Source organism: Scyliorhinus canicula, chromosome 5, assembly GCF_902713615.1.
Source record: "Scyliorhinus canicula chromosome 5, sScyCan1.1, whole genome shotgun sequence".
Classification (NCBI taxonomy): Eukaryota; Metazoa; Chordata; class Chondrichthyes; order Carcharhiniformes; family Scyliorhinidae; genus Scyliorhinus; species Scyliorhinus canicula.
In genome coordinates, this window is record NC_052150.1 from 72629943 (window position 1) to 72656506 (window position 26564).

The 26564-nt window shown below is 48.1% G+C and overlaps 1 protein-coding gene across 1 annotated transcript in view; it reads right to left on the reverse strand.

The window, feature by feature from the left end:
* The window catches only part of c5h5orf49 (chromosome 5 C5orf49 homolog), a 48811-nt gene extending 40202 nt beyond the window's left edge, over positions 1-8609 (reverse strand). Inside the window, exon 1 of the mRNA XM_038797205.1 lies at positions 8143-8609. Within this exon, the coding sequence (XP_038653133.1) occupies positions 8143-8262 (120 nt within the window). The 5' untranslated portion in view covers positions 8263-8609. The remainder of the gene's footprint in view (positions 1-8142) is intronic.
* Between the last annotated feature and the right edge of the window lie 17955 nt (positions 8610-26564).

The following is a 26564-nucleotide window of genomic DNA, read 5'->3' on the forward strand; positions in this document are numbered from 1 at the left end:
AGGGAGACACTTCTGGTCATCTTCAAAAGAAGATTGAGAGGGTAATAAGATGTACATGTGAATGGTCGGTGCTAGGTGCAAGTTTCAGAGGAGTAGTTAGCAGATTCCATGATAATGTGCTCCGTATCAGAATGCTATCTTACCACACGAGACTCAATAAAAGATTCTGGTTTGAACAAGTTGAAGTATTTGGTGAGTTTCTTCGTGAAGTACAAAGGACCAAACACAATATGGTACGACGAGTGCAGAAGATTAAAGATAGAGATGGCAGTGACGTTAAGCATTCGGCTTTAGACTGGTCTAATGAACTGCAGCCTGAGGCGACCCAACGTGAAAGAAAATGATGAAGCTTGAGATGGACGCACTGAGAACCCTCCACCAGCTTCAGATGTTCGCTAACATAGGTGAGAACTGGCGGCTGTTCAAACAGCAGTTCAAACTTTATGTTTCGGCAGTGGGTCTACAGGCCCAGCCTGATGAAACGTGAATTGTGTTGCTGCTAACAGTGGCAGATCCACAAGCGCTCAAAGTGTATAATTCGTTTGTGTTCAATAATGCGGAGGATCACAAGGAATTTGATGGAGTGATGAAGCACTTCGATAAGCATTGTTCCCCAAAGAAGAATGAAAGGTTTGAGCCCTACATGTTCCGTATGTGTACCCAGAGATCTAGTGAATCATTTGACAGTTTTGGGACGGACTTGAAGCTGAAGGCCCAGTCATGCAACGTCAGTGATCTGAAATCTTTGCTAATCTGCAACCAGGGGCTGGTTTAGCACAATGGGCTAAACAGCTGGCTTGTAATGCAGAACAAGACCAGCAGCGTGGGTTCAATTCCCGTACCGGCCTCCCGAACAGGCGCGGGAATGTGGCGACTAGGGGCTTTTCACAGTAACTTCATTGAAGTCTACTTGTGACAATAAGTGATTATTATTATTATTACTAAAGCGCATCAGTTGGACTCACAACCACTGAAATTGTTCAATGCTGAAACACAAATCATCGCCTGCACAGGCTACACAATTGACTGGAGGGAGGGAAAAAATGTTACAGTAAGAACAATTCGAACAAAACCAAAGTACCAGTGTCGGAGCACTCCAAGAACAGCGACAGGAACCATATTTAATGAATCGTTCTTCAACTTCTTCGGTCCCATTGAAGCTCCACTGGCTGGAATTTTAAGCCAAGATTTGGCAATCAAACAAAAGGATTTTGAACTTGGTGCTCTATTTCAAAAACAAATAATTCCATATCATAGTTGGATTGTGTGAGACCTCCAACCAGCAGGTGGCGGTACAGACACCCCATACGGTCTCTAGATCAAGGTCATGTGACTTGTGACTCAGATATAAAGGGAGACACACCCGCCATCTGGAGAAGAAGATTGAGAGGGTAATAAGACGTACATGGTCAGTGCAAGGTGCAGATTCCAGAGGAATAGTTAGCAGACTCCACGCTAATGTGTTTTATATCAGATTGCTATCTCACCATGCAAGACTCAATAAAAGATTCTGGTTTGGACAAGTCGAAGTGTTTGGAGAGTTCCTTCATGAAGTACAAAGGACCAAACATAAGTTTCCAGTGTTAAAGGCGTTTGCCAGGCGGCAGGTGGAGGGATTCCCTGTGCTTCCCGCAAGGGGGGTGAGTGATAGGGTGCTGTCGGGGGTCTGGGTCGGGGATGGGAAGATATCTGATATCTACAAGGTCATGCAGGAGGTGGAGGAGGCATCAGTAGAGGAACTAAAGGCTAAGTGGGAGGGGGAACTGGGGGAACAGATCGAAGATGGGACATGGGCTGATGCCCTGGAAAGGGTTAACTCTTCCTCCTCATGTGCGCGGCTTAGCCTCATCCAATTCAAGGTGCTGCACTGGGCCCACATGTCCGGGTCTAGGATGAGCAGGTTCTTTGGGGGGTGAAGACAGGTGTATCAGGTGTTTGGGGAGTCCAGCGAACCATGCCCATATGTTCTGGACATGCCCGGCAATGGAGGAGTTCTGGAAGGGGGTGGCGAGGGCCGTGTCGAGGGTGGTAGGATCCAGGGTCAAGACAGGCTGGGGACTCGCGATTTTTGGGGTTGCGGTGGAGCCGGGTGTGCAGGAGGCGAGAGAGGCCAGTGTTTTGGCCTTTGCATCCCTAGTAGCCCGGCGGAGGATCTTGCTATAGTGGAAGGATGCGAGACCCCCAAGCGTGGAGACCTGGCTCAATGACATGGTGGGATTTATTAAGCTGGAGACGGTCAAATTCGCCCTGAGAGGATCGGTACAAGGCTTCTTTAGGCGGTGGCAACCTTTCCACGACTTTCTGGCTCAGCGATAGGGTACTGGGTCAGCAGCAGCAGCAACCCGGGGTGGAGGGGGAGGGGGAGTTGAATATGCGTATTTAATTTTAATTTATTTTTAAGTTATCTTGTTGTTTACTGGGTTTGGAGGGGTTGGGGGGGGGGGGGGGGGGGTGATACATGCGGTGTTACGGTCTTGGGGGTGTTATACTTATTATGTGTTTTATTGTTGCTTGTTATTGTTTGTTGTTATATTTTCTGTTAGGAATTTCAATAAAAATTATTTAAAAAAAAAAATAAGTTTCCAGTGTTAACTCAGATGTATTATTATAAAAGTACTGACTCACGCTCTGAAAGTTAGGTCCTCACCCGTTTCTGTTCACCTCTCAGACTGATGGGTGTTAGTTTTGACTTCAGTAATTTACCACAAAAGCAGCACAGAACAACATTCTTTGTGAAGAGCAATCTGACGGCTCCTCTCTCTTCCCCCATTGTCCTTCCTCTGACATCACAGGCTTTCAACAGGACACTCACCAATATCTAAGTTCAATGGGCGCGATTCTCCGCACCCGCGAAGTTGGCCGTGAAAACGGCCGAATTTTGCGACGGCCCGACACGGCCCATTTCCCGAGGTATTACGTCTGGGAAATGGGCTAGGAACGGGGCCGCGTCAATCACGTGCGCGATGATGCCCACGTGACGCCGCCCGACGCCGTAAAAAGGCATGGGCGACCACAGAAACTAAGCCAGGATGTCGGAGCTGAGGAGAGCAGCCCCTCGATTCGTGGAGGCTGATGTGGAGATGCTGTTCGAATCAATCGAGCAGAGGAGGGGCATCATCTGCCCACGTAGAGGGCATCGCCACCCTGCCAGCGAGGTGCACCAGGCCTGGCGTGAGGTGGCTGCTGCCGTCAGTGCTGTGGGGCAGACCCCTCGCTCTGCTGACCAATGTCGGAAGAAGATGCACGACCTCACCTGGGCTGCCAGGGTAAGTGCCAAGAGGGTGCCCCCGGGTCACAACCATCCCTCCCCCCCCCTTTACTTAATCACCCACCTCCCCCCCTGGCACGGGGGGTGGAGGGGGATTGGGGCAGAGTGAGTTGAGGGTGGTTCACAAAGTTGTCACAGACCCAGCGCTCTGGCCCCCGTGGAGAGATGCAATGGTCTTATTACAACTTGAACCCCAAACTGTGCCAGTATCTGAACGGACTGCTGATACCTGCCGTATTGTAATGATCTACCTATGCCCCCTCCCCCAACAGGACAAGACTGCTCACAAAACCCGTGAGCGGAACAAGACTGGAGGGGGTTAACCCATCCTGCGGCCCCTCACCACGTTTGAGCAGAGGGCACTGGACCTTGTTGGGGGATCTGCCACCCGGGAGATCGCGCAATGCGAGGTTGGCGGAGCTGCAACAAGTGAGACAACCCTGCATGACAATCACCCCCCCTCCCCCATCCTCTGTCCCCTCACACACCCTGCCCACTGGGACACGTACCCCATCCTCTGTCCCTTCACACACCCTGCCCACTGGGACATCTCCCCCATCCTCTGTCCTTTCACACACCCTGCCCACTGGGACACCTCCCCCATCCTCTGTCCCTTCACACCCTTCCCACTGGGACCGTCCAGCGCCCGGCCGAGCGAATCTAAATAACTCGTTTCATTCTCTTCCCTAGGACGTAATGCCAAACAACCAGGGCCGTCTGCCTCCAGGCGGACACAGGCATCTGCCCCCACCTCACCCGGGGCCGCACAACAGAGGGTGCCCGATCAGCGGGGAGTCCCATCCTCTCCAACCGAATCTGTGGAGCAGGACGCCCAGAGGGCGGCGACACAGCCAGAGAGAGAAATGGCCCGCGAATGTCCTGCGGCCTCTCAGCAGGCTGATGACATAGAGGAGGTGTCAAACCAAGACGACCTCGAGCTTGCGGCACAGCTATCTCCCACACCATCCACCATCCCAGAGACACTCACCCCGGCTGGCCTATTTAGTGATGAGGCCCCTGGGTCACAGTCTGGGTCGCACATCACAGCTGAGCAGGTACAGCAGGTGGAGGTCGGAGCAGCCGAGGGCCCGGACTGGGTGAGGCCAGGCCAGGCCCAGCATGCAGCTGGCTCCCAGACATTTTCCGAGTTCCTGGACTTTCTCAACCCACCCGCACAATAGATGCATCAAGAAACCCAGGGACACAATGACGGGATGAGGGCTGTCTTCCAGACTCTGCAGATGCTGTTAGAGGAGTCGAACCGCGTCCACGAGCAGGGAGTGGTGCCGCTCATGGCAGCAACCCAGGCCGACACCGCATGGGTGGCATCCGCGGTGGAGGCAATGGGTCAGGTTATGCAAGGCGTTGGGCTTAATGTGCACGCTTCATCCTCGGCCCTGGACAGGGTTGCCCTCTCACAGGCAGCAATGCGCCAGAGCCAAAACGACATTGCCGGCGTGCTGCGGGCCTTGGCTGAGTCTCAGCAAGTCAAGGCCCAGTCACAGCACGCCATGGCACAGTCCCAGCAGTCAGTCACGGAGAACATCAACCGCCTGACACATGTGCTGGATGGTGTCGTGCACTCACAGGTTGAGATCGCACAGTCCCTGGCGGGAATGTCTAACTCCTTGGACTCCGTCTCTGCAAACCTTCGGATCCTGGTGGATACCGTTGCAGGCCTCCAGGACTGGCAGCGCCAGGTGTCGGTGGCGCGACGGGGCACCTCCCCGCTCGTGGGGTGGCAGTGGCAGTTGTGGTGGTGGCAGTTATGTGTTGACCCTCTGCACGACTAGCGATGCAGGTGATGGTTTGGTGTTCAGCAGGTCCGTCGCATATGACGCGTGAACCGTGCTGCCACCAAGGCGTTGCGTGCCCGCCGTCCTCGCCGGGTCCGTCGTGCCGCCTCCTGGACATCACCAGCACCTGGGTCGTGTCTGCATGGTGCGCCCGCCACTCCGCCAGCCTCCTCCTCCTCCTCCTCTGTGCTGGCACCACTGCCACTTGCTTCTCCCTCCGCCTCCTGCAGCAGGTCATCTCCCCTCTGTATCGCGATGTTGTGCAGCGCACAGCAGACCACAACAATGCGAACGACCCTGCCAGGTTGGTACTGCAGGGCCCCTCCGGAGTGGTCCAGGCACCTGAATCTCATCTTCAGGAGGCCAAGGCAGCGCTCCACCACACCCCTGGTTGCTGCATGGGCCTCGTTGTATCGTGTTTCTGCATTGGTCTGAGGTCTCCGTATAGGCATCATCAGCCAAGACCTCAGCGGATAACCCCTGTCGCCTAGCAACCAGCCCCTCAGCCGGGGGGGGGGGACGCCCCTCAAACATCGCAGGGATGTACGACTGCACCAGTATGTAGGAGTCATGCACACTCCCTGGGAACCTTGCACAGACGTTCATGATCCTCATGTGGGGGTCGCATACCACCTGGATATTCATGGAATATGTCCCCTTCCTGTTTGTGAACACCTCCCTGTCCCCTGCAGGCAGGCGCATGGGGACGTGAACACAATCGATTGCCCCCTGCACCATCGGTATCCCGGCCACGCTGGCAAATCCACAAGCTCGTGAGTCTTGAGTTGCTCGTTCCTCGGGAAAGGTGATGTAGGGATCGGCGATGGCATAGAGGGCGTTGGTCACATCCCGGATACACCTGTGGACCGATGACTGGGAGATCCCGGAGAGGTCCCCGCTCGGAGACTGGAAGGAGCCGGTCACATAGAGGTTAAGAGCGACCGTCACCTTGATGGCAACCGGGATCGCGTGTCCTCCCCCCATTCCACGTGGGGCGAGGTGCGCCACGAGGTGACAGATATGTATCACCGTCCGCCTACGCAGCCGGAGTCTCCTCCTGCAGGTGATGTCTGTCATTGTTAGGAAAGAGATCCGGACACGGTACACCCTCGGCCTTGGTCGTCGCCTCTGGTGCCGTGGCTGCACCCTCACTCTCTCCTCCTCCCCCTCCTCCTCCTCCTCCCCCCCATGCTGCCCGACGACTGGCAACTCCTCGGCCCTTCCCTCTGCTGCTGCAGCTGGCCCTGCATCCACTGCGGGGTGTGGCTGTGGATGCTGCTCCATCTCCAAATGCAGTGCAGCGGCCCCAACAACTGCGCAGAACATAGCCGTTCTGTTCACAGACATTGTGCTAACCTACTCGAAGGGTGGTGGGGGGTAGAGAAACGGGACATGTTAGACGGAGGTTAGTCTACACCTCGGCAGCCGCCTGCCATGGGATACCTGTGTGTCCCGGTGGCCTGGTCGCACTGCTGACACGCGGGCAGCCTAACCCCTGATCACTTTCTGCATCCAACGGGCAGTTAACTACGTCCTCTTCACCGGTGCGTCAGTGGCTTGTGCCCATAAGCCACAGGGCAACCAGCGGCCGTGTCCTCGTGACCGACACGCCATGGCATGGTGGCAGACACTTTGTAACCGGGGTTGGACGGGTCACTCGCTCACTCTCTCCCTACCCCCCCACTCCCACTCCGCCCCTCCGTCTCCCACACTCCCCCCTCCGTCTCCCACACTTCCCCCTCCGTCTCCCCCACTCCCCCCTCCGTCTCCCACACTCCCCCCCTCCGTCTCCCCCACTCCCCCTCCGTCTCCCCCACTCCCCCCTCCGTCTCCCCCACTCCCCACTCCGTCTCCCACACTCCCCCTCCATCTCCCCCACTCCCCCCTCCATATCCCCCACTCCCCCCTCCATCTCCCCCACTCCCCCCTCCATCTTCCCCACTCCCCCCTCAGTCTCCCCCCTCCATCTCCCACACTCCCCCCTCAGTCTCCCCCACTCCCCCCTCAGTCTCCCCCCTCCGTCTCCCACACTCCCCCCTCCATATCCCCCACTCCCCCCTCCATTGCTGGGAATCCCGACGTGGAGTTTGTGCGGGGTTCACAGAATAGCGAGAGGGCGTCGGACCTGCGTCGCCGTGAAAATTTGCGCGGCCCGCTATTCTCCGAACCGGCGTGAGTGCGGAGAATCGCGCCCAACATTTTGTGTACACCATCTGGGGTTTTACTCTGTCCACCCAGTTCTGGTGTGCACAGTGGGCATTAATCCTTCTCTAAGAGTGAGTGATTGCTTCAGTCACTTGCTTTTTGTATTGGTTGTGGGGAACCAGTTCATTGCTACATCTATACTTGTAAAAATAGAAAATTGCAACGCTATGGTGGATGTGCATCAGAGGGGAACAAATTGGGAAAGTCATGATCATTCTCATATAATAAATAGGGCTTTAAAAATGCAAAGCATTTTCAAATGGGCTAACATAGATGTTATAGAGTTCTGGCATGTAAAATATTTACTAAACCACTAATGAAGTTTATAAACCATGAACTATATTAATGTTTGGGAAAAAAGCTCAATTTTTATAACAAATCTCTTTTAGGAGGCAGCAGGGTAGCATGGTGGTTAGCATAAATGCTTCACAGCTCCAGGGTCCCAGGTTCGATTCCCGGCTGGGTCACTGTCTGTGTGGAGTCTGCACGTCCTCCCTCTGTGTGCGTGGGTTTCCTCCGGGTGCTCCGGTTTCCTCCCACAGTCCAAAGATGTGCGGGTTAGGTGGATTGGCCATACTAAATTGCCCGTGGTGTCCTAATAAAAGTAAGGTTAGGGGGGGGGGGGTTGTTGGGTTACGGGTATAGGGTGGATACGTGGGTTTGAGTGGGGTGATCATGGCTCGGCACAACATCGAGGGCCGAAGGGCCTGTTCTGTGCTGTACTGTTCTATGTTCTAGGAGTTTTTGATTTATGCGACGGTGGAATTGGCATGTCTGCAGGGGTACATTATGATAAGCAGATTTTTTTTTACAATTAAGAAGGGTGACTGGCAGAATTCAGGGGAAGGTTTCTGTTTTGGAACGAGCACCTACCTTCTTCTGGTTACCGAAGTAAGTCAGCTCGTTGGGGTCTCTTCTCTCTGGAATGAAACTGAAGCCAGACAAGGCAGAGAGCGGCATTTTCTTGCTCAGGCGTTTGGTTATTTCCGTCATGTCGCTTTGATTTATCTCTCTCTGGGTTTACTGAGGGGAAAGGCTGAGGCGCCAGCTCCGCGGCCCGGGACTGCTGGCGTCCACTGGTTGCTAAGTTACAAACACACCCAGCTGGGACTCTGGGGCCAGCTAGTTCCGGCTCCTATACTCAGCTTGAGACAGAGGAGAGCAGTTTGATCATGAGCATGGTGACATTCCCCAGCACTGGCACTAACCCTGGCTGCTCTCTCTCTCTCTCTCTTGCTCTGAGTTGCTGCTGCTGCTCCTGTCCTTGCAGGTGTCCCAGTGACGTCAGGGGCTTCCGTGTACCTGCGTGACGCCACAATACTTCGATTCTTCCCCGCTTTCTACGTCACAACAGTTTGCGACGTCACCCAGGTTTCCTATCCCACACCTGTTGAGCTCACCTCGAATGGAGACCATACGCATACACACAGGCAACATGCCACCTCAGACTCCCAGAGGGCAGTACAAGACCTTGTCAAGATTTCTGGTGGGTCTCCTTAGAAGTCGAAGGGTTTTGAACCCGCTCCAGTGCAGCCCGGCGCAAGCTGGAGGAGCAGCATCCCACCTTCCAGTTGGGACACGCTGCAGCACTGGGGATTCAATGTTGAGCTTGGCATCTTTAGATTGTGACCTTTCTCTCCATCTCAAACTCCTTTTTAATATCACCCCCCCCCCCCCCCCCCCCCCCCCCCCCCCACCAGGTCTTCTGTCTTTTGTTCTTAAAGTTACTACTTTTTGTTGCAATTCTCACAGCTACACTTTAAAATCTAACACATTCTCCTGCCCTTCAGTTCTGGCAGAGAGCCAAAAAGACTTGAAACGTTAACTCTGCATTCTCTCCTTGCAGATGCTGTGAGACCTGTTGAGTTTTTCCAGCATCCTCTGTTCTTGTTTCAGATTCCAGCATCCGCAGTAGTATTTTGTTTATTTTTAAGAAAGCAGGTATGGCTATTTGGACTGCTACCAGAACTGGCAGGCATTTAAATTGGGCTCTCCACCCTGCTGGACCAAATGCCCTACCCTGCCAGCCTGCACCTGGGACATTCCGTACAAAATTCAAGAAAAGTGGAATTTTAAAACCAAAGTAGAATCAAATTCAGCCCAGATGGCAAATTATCTCCCAACAATTGATACTAGAAGATAAATATATGTGTATTCAAGTTTTTCAGCACAAATGATAATTAGTAATAATTTGGAAGTACATTTTCCTAATCTCCAAATTCTAAGGGGCTCTTTTGCTTACAAATGATGAACACTATGCAGAGATAACATTCAAGCTTCCATTCTTTTATGTGATTCACTAGCCCTTGTCAGCCCTGTGACTGTAACACAACAAAAAAAAATTCACTAACATGAAAACTCTAACCACTCACCGATTAGTTAATTAGGAAAGGCAAATTAAGCATAGCCACATTTTTAAGAACAAAGTATGAGGATCAAACGTATGATCCTCAATAATGAAGTATGGAAAAATGGGAATTTAATTAAATCATAAAAGCATGTTCAGAAGAAGGCATAGAATTGTATGGCAACAAAAGCGGTCACCTGACCCATCAAATCTGTGCTGGTTCCTTTGAAAATCAATCCTGTTCATTTCACTCCCTCTCTTTTCCCAAACATAACATGTTTACATTTACAGCTGTTGAAATTGGTTTCTGTGTAAAGTTCCTTTATAAAAGAAAAACAAATGATATAATGGGGTAAATTTTCCATCCATTTAGTTTTCAGCAGCTGGCTGGAGATGTGACTGTTCAGTCCTTTTGAGCCTATTCAGCCATTCTATTAGATCATAGCTGATCTGCACTTCAACTTCATTTATCCCTCTGCAACAAACCTCTTGTACCAGTATGAAAGAAAAATATATCACACAACCAAAAAATGACAGAGCATAGAGGGTGGTGATTTGATCCTAAGTTCCTTTCCCATTCTTCAATATAGCTGTCCAGTTGAAATGAAAAATGAAAATCGCTTATTGGCACGAGTAGGCTTCAATGACGTTACTGTGAAAAGCCCTTAGTCGCCACATTCCGGCACCTGTCCGGGAAGGCTGGTACGGGAATCGAACCGTGCTGCTGACCTGCTTGATCTGCTTTAAAAGCCAGTGATTTAGCCCAGTGAGCTAAACCAGCCCACATGCCCAGTTGCACACATGTTTACAGGCATACGAAATAGGAACACAAGTAGCCCATTTGGCCTCTGCCATTCAATAATATCACAGCTGATCTGTTTGCGTTTTGAATTCCACGTTCCCATCTACCCTAGATAACCTTAATCAACCTTGTCCAACAAGAATCCAGTGGCCACCTAAAATGGCATCTGGCAAAGAATGCTGGGAAAAGTGGCCACGTTCGAGAACAAGCAGACTGCAGCTCCAAATAAACAAAGGCTGCAGCCCAGACTTTGCAAAGTAACACAGGAAAAAGGCCATCAAAAGGCTATCCTGGGACAATGAACTTAAATGCAAATCATCTACAAAGTATCAGACTCAGCGGCGTCTGTTTCCCTCATTTGGAAAGGCCTATGTGCCTCGGACACTAACAGAAATGGCCGTTAAGGACATGCCCCACCATCAAGGTGGTGGGCCTTGAATGGACTTAATCAATCAGGGTGATTAAGCCCTGATCGATTGATTGGTAGCTCACCTGGGACCGCCCAAAAGGGCGTGAAATCCCAGGGATAAAGGGTACCGCACACCCCCTCGATCTCTCTTTCTGCAGCAGCAACCGACAACAGTGACCCTTCACCGGCTAAAGAAGAAGACTATCCACGACACCAGCAGAAGGAAGACCAGAGCCAAGGGTGAGGAAGACCAACAACCAATCTGCGGGTCACAGATAAAGGCCTTATCTACCTCCTTGCCAGTCACTTGAAGTTAAGTTGAGGTCTTGTGCATTCTAGCTTTGCAGTTTAACTTATGTTGTACGTGTGTGCGATTGATTAACAGTAACAATTGTGTGATAGTAAATAAATAGTGAATTGTTTCATGAAACAGACTTGTAGTCATTTGTCCACCGTACATGAATTAAGACAGGCTGTGGTTTAGGGACAACACCATCTTCCTCCACCATTAAAACATACAATGACCCCTCCCTGCACTGTTTTCTGAGGCAAAGTTCCAAAGCTGCACAACTCAGAGAGCAAAAAATTCTCCTCTTCTCTGTCCGAAAAAGTTGACCCCTAATTTTAAAAGAGTGACCCCTCGGTCTGGTCTCACCCACAAGCCAAATTGTCCTTTCCACATCTACCCTGTAAAGACCATTCAGGATTTTATATATTTCAATCAAGTCCCCCCTGACTCTTCTAAACTCCAGGGGAAACAAGCTGAGTGAACAATTAATTGCACCCTCCTACTCTTTTCCCATCGTCTTGTAATTTTCCCATCATGTGTTTATCCAATTCTCGTTTGAATGTTAACATTAAATCTACTTCCACCATTTTCTCAAGTAGTACATTCCAGAACAAAACTTATTGTGCAAAGGAAATGTTTCCCCATGTTCCTCTGGTCTGTTTACCAATCTCCTTACATCTGTGTCCTCGTTACAGAAAAATATTCCACTGGAAACAATCAGCAGGATTCTCCATGAGCGGGATCCTCCGGTCTGCCGGCAGAAAATCTATGCCCGCAAGTTTCCGATGGCATGGGGTGGCCGGCTGCGGGGACAGAGAATCCCGCTGCTGGCGAGGGCGTGCCGAGCCGGAAAACGCAGCTGCTGGAGCGGAGAATCCTGCCCAATTTCTTTATATTTATTCTATCAAAACCATTCTTGAATTTTTAAATCTCCTCTTAATTTCTTCTGCTCAAAGGAGAACAAAGGAGAATGGGGTACTGTATAATGAGAAAGGCTTAATTAACAATCTAGTTCTACAGGGTCCCTTGGGAAAGAGCGACCATAATATGATATAATTCTTCATTAAGTGAAGTAGTTGAATCCAAAACTAGGATCTTGAAACTAAATAAAGGGAATTATGAGGGTATGAGGAGTGAATTAGCAAGTCTAGATTGGGATAAATTATTAAAGAGGTTGACGGTGGATAGACAATGGTTCATATTTAAAGAACATCAATTATTCATGCCTGCCTGGCTCAAAAATAAAAGAGGAAAGTGTGGCTCAACCATAGCTTACAAAAGAAATTAGGGACCATGGGCAGGAGTCTCTGTTCCCGCAGCTGCGTCTTTCTGAACAGTGCGCCATTCGCTGGTGGTGGGTTCTCTTTTCCCACTGTTTATCAGTGGGATTTCTTATTGAAGCCGCCCCACCTGGAATCCCGATGGCTGGGGAATTCCAGCCAATAATAAATCCAAAGACGACATGTAAAATTGCTAGATTAAGCAGCAAGCCTGAGGGTTTGGAGCATTTTAGAATTCAGCAAAAGAGGACAAAGAAATGTGATCAAGAGGAAGAAAATAGAGCACGTGAGTAGATTTGCAGGGAACATAGAAACTGACCGTAAAAGCTTCTATAAATATGTGAAGAGAAAATGCTTGCTAATGACAAAATTTAGGTCCCTTTCAGTCAGAAGCTGAGGAAATTATAAAGGAGAACATGAAATGGCAGAAGAATTGAACACATATTTTGTCTCTCTCTTCACAAAAGAGGGCAGAAATAACCTCCCAGAAATTTTAGGGAACCAAGGGTCTAGTGAGAGGGCAGAATCGATGGAAATCGGTATTAGTAAGAAAACGGAGCTAGAAAATTAATGGGGTTAATTTCCATGTCACCATATCACCAGGGCCTGATCATCTACATTCCAGAGTATTAAAGGAAGTGGCTCTGGAAATATTGGAAATATTGGTAGTCATCTTGATGAAAATTCTCAGGACTCTGGCACAGTTCCTGCAGATAGCGGGTGGCAAATGTAATCCCACTATTTAAAAATGGAGGGAGAGAAATAAGGGAGAATTACAGATAAGTTAGGCTAAGATTAGTAGTGGGGAAGATGTTAACGTCTGTTATAAAATATGTGATAAAAAAACAGTGGATGTGGTATATTTGGACTTTTAGAAGATTTATGATAACGTCCCTCATAAGAGGTTCATGGGCAAAATTAAAGCACATGGTATAGCGGTAATGTATTGACATGGGTTGAGAGTTGGTTGACAGACAGGAAACAGAGAGTAGAAATAAATGGTTTTTTTTTGGGTGGCAGGCAGTGACTAGTGGGGTGCCACAGGGATCAGTGCTTGCATCCCAGCTGTTAATTATATATCTAAATGACCTGGATGAGGGAACCACGTATAACATTTCGAAATTTGCTGAAGATACAAAACTGTGAATTGCGAGTTGTGAGAAGGATGCAAGGAGGCTTCAAGGTGATTTTGACAAATTGAGTGAGTGGGCAAATACATGGCAGATGCAGTACAATATGTGTAAATGTGAAGTTGTACACCTCGGTGTTAAAAACAGAAAGGAAGAGTATTATTTAAATGGTGATATATTGGGAAGTGTGGATGTACAAAGGGATCTAGGTTTCCTTGTACACGAGTTAATGAAAGTGGAGAGGCAGATGCGGCAAGCAATTAAGAAAGCAAATGGTATGTTGGCCTTGATGAAATGAAATGAAATGAAATGAAAATCGCTTATTGTCATGAGTAGGCTTCAATGAAGTTACTGTGAAAAGCCCCTAGTCGCCACATTCCGGCGCCTGTCCGGGGAGGCTGGTACGGGAATCAAACCGTGCTGCTGGCCTGCTTGGTCTGCTTTAAAAGCCAGCGATTTAGCCGAGTGAGCTAAACTAGCCCCTGGCAAGAGGATTTAAGTTCAGAAGTAGGGATGTCTTACTGCAGTCCAACGCCCATCATAACTGCAGTTATACAGGGCCTTGGTGACACCATACCTGGAGCACTGCATTCAATTTTGGTCTCCTTACCTAAGAAAGCATATACTTGCCATAGAAGAAATACAGTGGAGGTTCGCTAGACTAATGCTGGGGTTGGTGGGACTGTCCTATGAGGACAGATTGGTTCAACTCGGCCTGTATTCACTAGAGTTTAGAAGAATGAGAGGAGATCTGATTGAAATGTATAAAATTCTAACAGGGCTGGACAGACTAGATGCAGGAAGGATGTTTTCCCTGGTTGGGGAGTCTACAATCAGGGGGCACAGTCTCAGGGTACGGAGTAGACCATTTAGTACTGAGATGAGGAAAGGTTTCTTCACTCAAAAGATAGCGAACCTGTCGCGTTCTGTACCACAGAATGCAGTGATGTGGAGATGCTGGCATTGGACTGGGGTGAGCACAGAAATAAGTCTTACAACACCAGGTTAAAGTCCAACAGGGTTGTTTCAAATCACTAGCTTTCGGAGCACTGCTCCTTGCTCAGGTGAATGAAGAGGTATGTTCCAAAAACATATATACAGACAAAGTCAAAGATGCAAGATGCTTAGAATGCGAGCATTTGCAGGTAATTACGTCTTTATAGATCCAGAGATAGGGGTAACCCCGGGTTAAAGAGGTGTGAATTGTCTCAAGCCAGGACAGTTGGTAGGTTTTCGCAAGCCCAGGCCAGATGGTGGGGGATGAATGTAATGCGACATGAATCCAAGGTCCCAGTTGAGGCCGTACTCATGTCCTGAAGGCCGCCTTGGAGAACGTTTACCCGGAGATCAGAGGCTGAATGCCCTTGACTGTTGAATTGTTCCCTGACTGGAAGGGAACATTCCTGCCTGGCGGTTGTTGCGCAATGCCGATTCATCCGTTGTCGCAGCGTCTGCATGGTCTCGCCAATGTGCCACGCTTCGGGACATCCTTTCCTGCAGCGTATGAGGTAGACAATGTTGGCCAAGTCGCACGAGTATATACCGTGTACCTGGTGGGTGGTGTTCTCACGTGTAATGATCCATGTCGATGATCTGGCATGTCTTGCAGAGATTGCCATGGCAGGGTTGTGTGGTGTCATGGTCGCTGTTCTGAAGGCTGGGTAGTTTGCTGCAAGCAGTGGTTTGTTTGAGGCTGCGCGGTTGTTTGAAGGCAAGTAGTGGGGGTGTGGGGATGACCTTGGCAAGATGTTCGTCTTCATCGATGATGTGTTGAAGGCTGCAAAGAAGATGTCGTAGTTTCTCCACTCCGGGGAAGTACTGGACAACGAAGGTTACTCTGACGGTTGTGTCCCGTGTTTGTCTTCTGAGGAGGTCGGTGCGGTTATTTGCTGTAGTGCATTGGAACTGTCGATTGATGAGTCGAGCCCCATATCCCGTTCCTCAGCTTCTTTCACTGTTCCAGCACTTCGGCCGCTGTCTTCGACACCACCGCATTCACTGGGGCAATTGCCTCCTCCACCAATACCTTGTTTGGCAAACTGTTTCTCAAACTCCCCAGCCATCACCTCGGTCATGTTTTCTACTGTGAAGGGCAATTCAACTTCCGCAATCTTTCTTGCTGCCGGGCTGACCTGTTCGTTCAACGGTGAACCTTCGCTTGTCCATTTCTTCCTGACTGATTTCTTCTGATTTTTAGACATCCCCCTCCTTCCTTCTGTCTTCCTGCACCTGCTCATCTCAAAATTGCCCCGGGACATAAGAACATAACATAAGAATTCGGAGAAGGAGTCGACCATTTGGTCCTTCAAGCCTGCTCCGTCATTCAATGAAATCGTGGCTGATCTTTTGTGGACTCAGCTCCACTTTCCCGCTCGAACACCATAACACTTTATTCCTTTATTCTTCAAAAAACTATCTATCTTTAATGAAGGAGCCTCAACTGCTTCACTGGACAAGGAATTCCATAGATTCACAACCCTTTAGTGAAGAAGTTCCTCCTAACTCAGTCTTAAATCCACTTCCCCTTATTTTGAGGCTATGCCCCCTAGTTCTGCTTTCACCCGCCAATGGAAACAACCTGCCCACATTTATCCTATCTATTCCCTTCATAATTTTATATAGAAAGGGATAGGTATATACCGCAAGGCAAGAGTCATATCTGGGGGAAAGGCAATTATGATGCGATGAGGCAAGACTTAGGATGCATCGGTTGGAGAGGAAAACTGCAGGGGATGGGCACAATGGAAATGTGGAGCATGTTCAAGGAACAGCTACTGCGTGTCCTTGGTAAGTATGCACCTGTCAGGCAGGGAGGAAGTGGTCGAGCGAGGGAACCATGGTTTACTAAAGCAGTTGAATCACTTGTCAAGAGGAAGAAGGAGGCTTATGTAATGATGAGATGTGATGGTTCAGTTAGGGCGCTTGAGAGTTACAAGTTAGCTAGGAAGGATCTATAGAGAGATAGCTAAGAAGAGCCAGGAGGGGACATGAGAAGTCTTTGGCAGGTAGGATCAAGGATAACACTAAAGCTTTCTATAGATATATCAGGAATAAATGTGGGCAGCACGGTAGCTCAAGTGGATAGCACTGTGGCTTCACAGCGCCAGGGTCCCAGGTTCGGTTCCCTGCTGGGTCTCTGTGTGGAGTCTGCAAGTTCTCCCCATGTATGCGTGGGTTTCCTCCGGGTGCTCCGGTTTCCTCCCACAGTCCAAAGACGTGCAGGGTAGGTGGATTGGCCATGCCAAAATTGCCCTTAGTGTCCAGAAAGGTTTGGAGGGGTTATTGGGTTACTGGGATAGGGTGGAAGTGAGGGCTTAAGTGGGTTGGTACAGACTCGATGGGCCAAATGGCCTCCTTCTGCACTGTATGTTCTATGTATTCTATGTAAAAAAAAAAATGACTAGGGTAAGAGTAGGGCCAGTCAAGGACAGTAGTGGAAAGTTGTGAGTGGAGTCCGAGGAGATAGGAGAGGTGCTAAATGAGTATTTTTCGTCAGTATTCACACAGGAAAGAGACAATGTTGTTGAGGAGAATACTGAGACCCAGGCTACAAGACTAGAAGGGCTTGAGGTACATAAGGAGGAGATGTTAGCGATTCTGGAAAGTGTTAAAATAGATAAGCCCCCTGGGCCGGATGGGATTTATCCTTGGATTCTCTGGGAATCTAGGGAGGAGATTGCTGAGCCTTTGGCTTTGATCTTTAAGTCATCTTTGTCTTCAGAAATAGTGCCAGAAGGATAGCAAATGTTGTCTCCTTGTTCAAGAAGGGGAGTAGAGACAACCCCGGTAACTATAGACCAGTGAGCTGTACTTCTGTTGTGGGCAAAGTCTTGGAAAGGTTTATAAGAGATAGGATGTATAATCATCTGGAAAGGAATAATTTGATTAGAGATAGTCAACATGGTTTTGTGAAGGGTAGGTCATGCCTCACAAACCTTATTGAGTTCTTTGAGAAGGTGACCAAACAGGTGGATGAGGGTAAAGCAGTTGATGTGGTGTATATGGATTTCAGTAAAGCGTTTGATAAGATTCCCCACGGTAGGCTATTGCAGAAAATACGGAGGCATGGGATTCAGGGTGATTTAGAAGTTTGGGTCTGGCTAGCTGGAAGAAGACAAAGAGTGGTGGTTGATGGAAAATGTTCAGACTGGTGTCCAGTTACTAGTGGTGTACCACAAGGATCTGTTTGGGGCCACTGCTTTTTGTCATTTTTATAAATGACCTGGAGGAGGGAGTAGAAGGATGGGTGAGTAAATTTACAGATGACACTAAAGTCGGTGGAATTGTGGACAGTGCAGACGGATGTTACAAGTTACAGAGGGACATAGATAAGCTGCAGAGTTGGGCTGACAGGTGGCAAATGGAGTTTAATGCAGAAAAGTGTGAGGTGATTCATTTTGGAAGGAATAACTGGAAGACAGAGTACTGGGCTAATGGTAAGATTCTTGGTAGTGTGGATGAGCAGAGAGATCTCGGTGTCCATGTCCGTAGATCCCTGAAAGTTGCCACCCAGGTTGAGAGGGTTATTAAGAAGGCGTACGGTGTGTTAGCTTTTATTGGTAGAGGAATTGAGTTTCGGAGCCATGGGGTCATGTTGCAGTTGTACATAAGTCTGGTGCGGCCGCATTTGGAGTATTGCATGCAGTTCTGGTCGCCACATTATAGGAAGGGTGTGTAAGCATTGGAAAGGGTGCAGAGGAGATTTACCAGGATGTTGCCTGGTATGGAGGGAAGATCTTATGAGGAAAGCCTGAGGGACTTGAGGCTGTTTTCGTTAGAGAGAAGGTTAAGAGGTGACTTAATTGAGGCATACAAGATGATCAGAGGATTAGATAGGGTGGACAGTGAGAGCCTTTTTCCTCAGATGGTGATGTCTAGCATAAGGGGACATAGCTTTAAATTGAGGGGAGATAGATATAGGACAGATGTCAGAGGTAGGTTCTTTACTCAGAGAGTAGTAAGGGCGTGGAATACCACTTTAGAGGGGTTTCACAGGTCGGCGCAACATCGAGGGCCGAAGGGCCTGTACTGCGCTGTAATGTTCTATGTTCTAAGGTCCCCCCCCCCTCCACCCCCCCGCATCCTTCTAAATTCCATTGAGTACAGTCCCAGTCTGCTCAACCACACCTTGTAATCTAACCCCCTCAACCCTGGGATTAACCTAGTGAATCTCCTCTGCACACCTTCCAGCGCCAGTACGTCCTTTCTCAAGTAAGTAGACCAATACTGAACACAATACTCCAGGTGTGGCCTCACTAACACCTTATACAGTTGCAGCATAGCCTCTCGTGTCTTAAACTCCATCCCTCTAACAATGAAAGACAAAACTCTATTTGCCTTCTTAATCACCTGTTGCACCTTTTTGCGACTCATGCACGAGGCCACCCAGGTCTCTGACCAGCGGCATGTTTTAATATTTTATCATTTAAATAATATTCCCTTTTGCTGTTATTCCTACTAAAATGGATAACCTCACATTTGTCAACATTGTATTCCATCTGCCAGACCCTAGCCCATTCACGTAAACTATCTAAATCCATCTGCAGACTTCCAGTATCCTCTGCACTTTTTGCTTTCCCACTCATCTTCGTGTCGTCTGCAAACTTGGACACATTGCACTTGGTCCCCAATTCCAAATCAACTATGTAAATTGTGAACAATTGTGGGCCCAACACTGATCCTTGATGGATACCACTAGCTACTGATTGCCAACCAGAGAAACACCCATTAATCCCCACTCTTTGCTTTCTATTAATTAATGAATCCTCAATCCATGCTACTACTTTACCCTTAATGCCATGCATCTTTATCTTATGCAGCAACCTTGTCAAAAGCTTGTGGAAATCCAGATATACCACATCCATTGGCTCCCCATTGTCTACCGCACTGGTAATATCCCCAAAAAATTCCACTAAATTAGTTAGGAACGACCTGCCCTTTATGAACCCATGCTGCGTCTGCCCAATGGGAATTAAATTCTGAAAAACCAATCTTTGAGCAGGAGCTACCCAGTGGTTAGGGTATGGAATCAGACACTTTAGGAACTTTCAAGCGGTTATTGGATAGGCACATGGAGCACACCAGAATGACAGGGAGTGGGATAGCTGGATCTTGGTTTCGGACAATGCTCGACACAACATCGAGGGCCGAAGAGCCTGTTCTGCGCTGTACTGTTCTATGTTCTATGTACGACTTCCACTGACATGCTGTCACCGGAAGTCAACATCGGCAATCCTGAATGACTATGGGGTTGGTTTAGCACAGTGGGCTAAACAGCTGGCTTGTAATGCAAAACAAGACCAGCAACGCGGGTTCAATCCCGTACCAGCCTCCCCGAACAGACGCCGGATTATGGCGACTAGGGGCTTTTCACAATAACTTCATTAAAGCCTACTTGTGATAATAAGTTATTATTATTATTACTATTATTATTATTATTAATAAGATGCCATAGGTCACCTGTGGCATATTACCTTCTTGGCCGAGAACTGTTAACCCAACTCTTGCAGTTTCAGAAATATTTAAAATAGCATATTGATTTTTTATTTTAATTAATTTATCTCAATTTATTTCCGATTAATGGCATATTCAGTCTGACCAGAACTTCTAACTTTCCTAATCTTGCATTTCATATATCTACTGATACTATAAGGCTCTATCTTGTGACGTAATCCAGTGGTACCTTGTAAAATGCTTTCTGGAAGTCCAGGTGGATGATGGCCATCAGATTCACTTCATCACAACCCTTCTGACTTACTCAAAAAACTCTTAACAAATTTGATAGACATAAATTATGTTCCCAGAAACCAGTGTTGCAAATTTGTAATGGTCCTTTCCCAGTAGTCCTAAGTTCATAAGATATAGGAGCAGAATAAGGCCATTTTGCCCATCGAGTCTGCTCCACAATTCGATCATGGCTGATTTCACCCTGGCCTTAATGCCACCGTTCTGCCTGTTCTCCATAACCATTCAACCTGTTACCAGTTAAAAGTCTGTCTAGCTCCTTACATTTATTCACTGTCTCAGCATCCACCACACTCTGTGATCCTTCTAGCAGTAAAGATAATAAAATAATTGTTTTTCTAAAAAATGTACTTGAAGATTAAAATGGGGGGATTCCTACAATAGAGGCATTGAGCATGATCGTACTGCCTTGTCGTGCCTGACTTGGTGATGCTTCAAAGCCGATAATGCGTCAAGGCCAGTATGATGATCGGGACACATTGTGAGATCTAACGAAGCTAAGCGCGGAGTGTTCCTCGTCAATGCACCCCAAAAAAAGTGTCCCATTTAATAGCGGGGTCGTTCTGAGTGCTGCAGAGAAATACCCCGCTAAACATGCCCAAAACGGGACTCTTCCTTTATGTCAAATTGTGCCTATTGATTTCAATGCCCACATGGCTGATCTCCCCTAATCTTCTCTTCAGCTTTATTTTTTTAATGACTAAAAGGATCACTGAACTTGTTTACAGCACTCAAGATAATGTCAATGGTAAAATATTTAATTATTCTAGATAACATCTTTATAATTAGGCCAAATGGAAGTAGGTTCTTATATCTATTGAGGAGGTTCAGCTAACACTCAGGGTGAGATTAAACCTCAGCCCCCCACCCCAATGGTGGTTTATGGGCGGCGGCTCGTCATTGTCCATTGGTGGGATCTTCCGGTCCCACTGATCGCTGCAGTGTTTTGTGAGGCTCACCCGTTCCACCGCCGGGGAAGCTGCTGCAGGGGTAACCTTCAGCTGGGCTGGAAGATGCCGTGAGCGGGAAAAGCCGGAAAATCCCACTCAGTCTTGGGAATATAACCGAAAAAAATACTGGGAAATGAGGAACCACTGAATGTGCACTAACAGCTTCCCTGCCAGAAGTCAGCTTGATTGGCACATTTGGCTTCCAGGTGGACAGGGAGAACTCCAGAGAAGGGCTTCAGGACCAGGGAGATTGAAGATGGGTTGAATTATCTCTTTCTGTGCTGTGTGATTCTGTGTAACTTCCCTGCTACTTAAAAAAAATACAGAGCCACATTTTGAAGTAGCTCATTTTTTTTTTGGCATATTATGAAAGCACAATGTGCAATGCTCATTTATCTCACCCCTTAAACTTCATTCCGCTTAGATCAATACCAGCCAAGAAAAACATTGTTGCTCTTTCAAATGTAAAATCCATCTGATTTGAGCAGAACTCCAAAGGCATTTGTACAACGATCTGTGAAAGCATCAGGGCACAGCCTATCAATCTTACTCTCCCGAGTAGTTTCAAGGTAGACTTAATGGCTTCTAAAAATCATACTACTTAATCAAACCCATCTGGAAATGCATTGAATGACACAGCTGCAGCCAGAAAGAACCTAACAGCCAGAATTTTGCAGTGGTAATGATGGCAAAGCTGCTAGTGTTCAGGGTTATTAATGCTCTGAAACTGACAACAACTCCTTGAGTCCACACATGCAGTTATACATGGAAATCTGTTAGTGATTCAATGCTTTGACTGAGGATATGCCATTGAAGTCCCCTCAGAATGTAATTGATTAGACATCATTGAACTGACAGGAGCTGTCACTTTTACTCTCCTAGTTTCACTGTAAAAAAACCTCTGAAAAAGTCACACCTTGTTGGATGAGGTGTGATTGGATTTTTAACATTTTGCGAAGATCATAATTATTGCTAAACACCATCACTTTCCCTGAAGAGCCAATTTTGTATTTGTTGCCTGTCAGAATTCTCAATAATTTCCACATATTTTTAAAATAATTTCTTTAATATTTATTTATTATATTTTAGTTTCTACTTTAATCCTATTTGTATATTCATCCCAATCATTCATTTTGCTATCTGTCGAATATATAAATTACAAATGAAGGAATTCAGAGGTTTATCTTATTTCCTGCTTTGTTGTCTGTGAGGATACTTTAATGTGCTTGGCTGTTTCCCAGCTTGATGATATCAATGTTGCCCGATTGCCTGCAGATCGCCTTGGACTTAGCACCAGATTCAAACTGACATCAGGCAACTCGAGATCCATTGGATCTCTGTGGGCAGTTGGCTTGAGGTCAGCGTTGAAGTGCTGTTGCTGCAAATTGACTGCCAAAGCCAGGCCCATCAAATTGACCTTTTCCAGTGCTGCATGAGTAGCATGAAGCCTCTTGGTGGTATGGACAAAATGTTACAGCCCTTCCTCCCAGCGGGATTTTCCAGTCCCGCAAAACTCAATGGACGTTTGACCGGTTCGCTGCGTTTTCTGGCCCCCGTCCTGCTGCAAACTGGCGGTAAAATGCTATCCTGCATGTGGGGTGGAAAAGCAAACTCCTAGAATGTCCATTTTGTAGTATGTTCCATTTTCAATGTGGGTGGGGTGACAGTGGGGCAGTGACAGATTGGGTATTAAATCAGGTGACACATATGACATATGTATGTAACTTACTAGCTCTTAATCTTTTTATTGAGGACTGTTGGTGCGACATCGACTGTCTCAATTTCCCTGCCCTTCTTGCACTCTAACCTGGTTCCCTCTGAACTTACTTCACTCAATTCTCTTAGGTCCAACCTTGATCTTGTGAGCACACCTGCTGACAAAGGTGGTGCCATTATCGTAGAATCCCTACAGTGCAGAAGGAGGCCATTTGACCAATCGTGTGTGATCCGATCCTTCGAAAGAACACTCTACCCATGTGCACTTGTTTGTCCACCTTGGCCTATCTCTGTAATCCCATAACCTAACCTGCACATCCCTGGGCACTAAGGGGCAATTTAGCATGGCCAATCCACCTAACCCGCACATTTTTGGACTGTGGGAGGAAACCGGAGCAGATGGAGGAAACCCACACAGACACAGGGAGAAGGCACAAAATCCATGCAGTGTTCCACACAACTCGACACAACTCTGGCATGCTGTCCTCTACCTCCTAGAGGCTGAGTGCCAACTCTCAGAAACTTCTTCCTACATTCCCCTGACCATGACCCCACCACCAAACATCAAGCTATTTTTCCAGGATGATCGCTGACCTCATCACCTCTGGTGATCTTCCCTCCACAGCTCCCAACCTCATAGTCCCCCAACCCCCACAATGCGCTTCTACCTCCTTCCCAAAATCCACATACAGGACTGCCCTGGTAGACTCATCATAGTAGCCTATTCCTGCCCCATTCGGCCTTTCGGGTCTGCACCGGCCCACCGACCCACTGAAAGAGCACTCCACAGCTCCCAGCCTTGTGCCTGTAACCCCACCTAACCATCACATCTTTGGGCACTAAGGAACAATTTAGCGTGGCCAATCCACCTAACCTGCACATCTTTGGATTGTGGGAGGAAACCGGAGCACTCGGTAGATACCCATGCAGACACAGGGAGAAAATGCAGACTCCACACAGTCAACCCAGGCCAGAATGGAACCCAGGTCCTGGCACTGTGAGGCAACAATGCTAACCACTATGCCCACATGCCACCCTTTGACTCAGGGGTACCAGCTTTGACTCGGGGGACACCAGCCTTTGACTCGGGGCTCACTGACATTCCTCTTGATCATAGGAGGAGAGAAGAAGACGCCAGTGGAGGCATCTGCTCACCAAAGGCAGGAGCAGAAGCATGAAGAGGAAGGGATTGTAGGGCCTGCCCTGCACGCAGAGGATGAACTGCAGAGCGCCATGGCTTGGAGGTGCCTCACTAGACTCAGGCTCCAGAGGCAGCACCGTACAAAACTGCAGATACCTGAGAACCAGTCTCACCATACACTTTGTTAGGTGAATTGGACATTCTGAATTCTCCCTCTGGGTACCCGAACAGGTGCCGGATTGTGGTGACTAGGGGCTTTGCACAGTAACTTTATTGCAGTGTTAATGTAAGCCTACTTGTGACAATAAAGATTATTTTTATTGTTATTATGCATGTCCAGGAAAGTGGTTAGTCACATCTATCACCTACTGCAGGATTTGGTGCTACAGGGACTTGGAGGGTGTCCACTGCCAGTGTCGCTGAAAGTTACAGTGGAGCATAATTTTTATGCCACTGGCTCCTTCCAAGGCTCCACAAGTGATCTCTGTGGGATTTTTCAAACCCCTGCACACAAATGCATCTAGGGGTTAATGGACGCAAACTTCGCGAGGTCCGCCCATTTTGACTGAATCCAGGCAAACTGGAATACAAGAGCGAGAGGCCTTGTGCAAATCTCTGGCTTTCCATAGGTGCACGATGCCATTAACTGCACTCATGTTGCATTCAGATCTCTGGGGCATTAAACAGTGAACTATGTGAACCGCAGGAGCTTCCACTCGCTGAGAGCTCCATTGGTCTGCAACCATACTAAATGCAGCCTCTAGATGTGTGCTTGATTCCCAGGGTGTGTGCCAACTCTGGTTTAGCTCACTCGGCTAAATCGTTGGCTTTTAAAGCAGACCAAGCAGGCCAGCAGCACAGTTCGATTCCCGTACCAGCCTCCCCGGACAGGCGCCGGAATGTGGCGACTAGGGGCTTTTCACAGTAACTTCATTGAAGCCTACTCGTGACAATAAGCGATTTTCATTTCATTTTTCATTTCAACTCCTACATTCTTAGGCACTTTAAGACCCCTCTTTCAGGGTCAACAGAGGCTGCAGTGTTGGCTCCTCAGAGACAAGGGCTACCCACTGAGGAGGTGGCTGATGATATCTCTGCGGAGGCCACAGAGTGAAGATGAGACAAGATACTATGTACGTGTGGGCGGCATGGTAGCACAGTTGATAGCACTGTTGCTTCACAGTGCCAGGGTCCCAGGTTCAATTCCCAGCTTGGATCACTGTCTGTGCAGAATCTGCACATTCTCCCTGTGTCTGCGTGGGTTTCTTCCGGGTGCTTCGGTTTCCTCCCACAAGTCCCGAAAGACGTGCTGTTAGGTAAATTGGACATTCTGAATTCTCCATCAGGGCACCGAACAGGTACTGGAGTTTGGCGATTAGGGGATTTTCACAGTAACTTCCTTGTACTGTTAATGTAAGCCTACTTGTGACACGAATAAATATTATTATGAAGTTCATATTGCAACTGACACTTTGGTGGAACTGGCCACAGGGATACTGAAGATGAGATTCCGGTGCCTAGACCGATCCGGTGAAGCCTTGTTATACAATCCGGACAGGGTATCGTACACCATGGTTGCTTACTGCACCCTGCGCAACCTGACACAGCAATAGGGGGAGGAACTGCCAGCGGAGGAGATGGAGGAGCAGCAAATTTCCTCTTATGAGGAGGACGTCAAATGTGTTGAGGCTGAGGAGTTTGTTACAGGGCCATGAGGCAATAGCAATGTTCAGACGAGGCAGGACGTGCTCATTGCTGGAAGATTCATGGAGGGTGATGAAGATATCCAGTGAGGACATTCCATTATCGTCGCATGGCTTCTGTAAGCATTAGTCTTAGCTCAAAAGGTGGACAATGACTGGAATGATTGACGCTAGCCCTGTACCTTATGGGAGAAATTGCCTATGAGATACAAGCATGACTTGTGTGTTTAGTCACTGCGAACAGACGCTGCCAATGGGCTGGAAACTTTGCACAAAGCACATGGAGAAAGCACTAGACTGAGAGCCCTGCCTTTTTCTTGTACAGGATTCCAGTTTTCAGGTCGGGTCTACAGGAACACAGCTCATCAGAACAAGGAGCCATAGAAAGGCTGCAATTAGTGAGTTTATTTGCTGAGGGGAACATTATGTACAGATGCTCAGTACCTGTGCCCATGCAGTACAACTACAGCTTCTTAATCTTTCTAACCCTGCTGCTACGTCTGGGTCCATCCCGAACATCCACAGAAGAGGTGGAGGCAGCCTGTTGTCTGCCACATCCTTTTGTTTGTAGTGTTAGTCCTTTTCTATCAGGGTCTGTGAATATCTCCTCTGTGCTGTTGTTGGAGCGGGAGCTGAGGTATAGCTAGTGGGCTCCCTCGGCTGCTTCCCTGTTGTGTCCATGAAAGAAAGACGAAGTGCAAATCAGGGACCTTTAGAAACAGGAGATATAACTCACAGCATTGTTGTTTGATGGATAATGCAGTGCTGGATGCTCACATGGTTT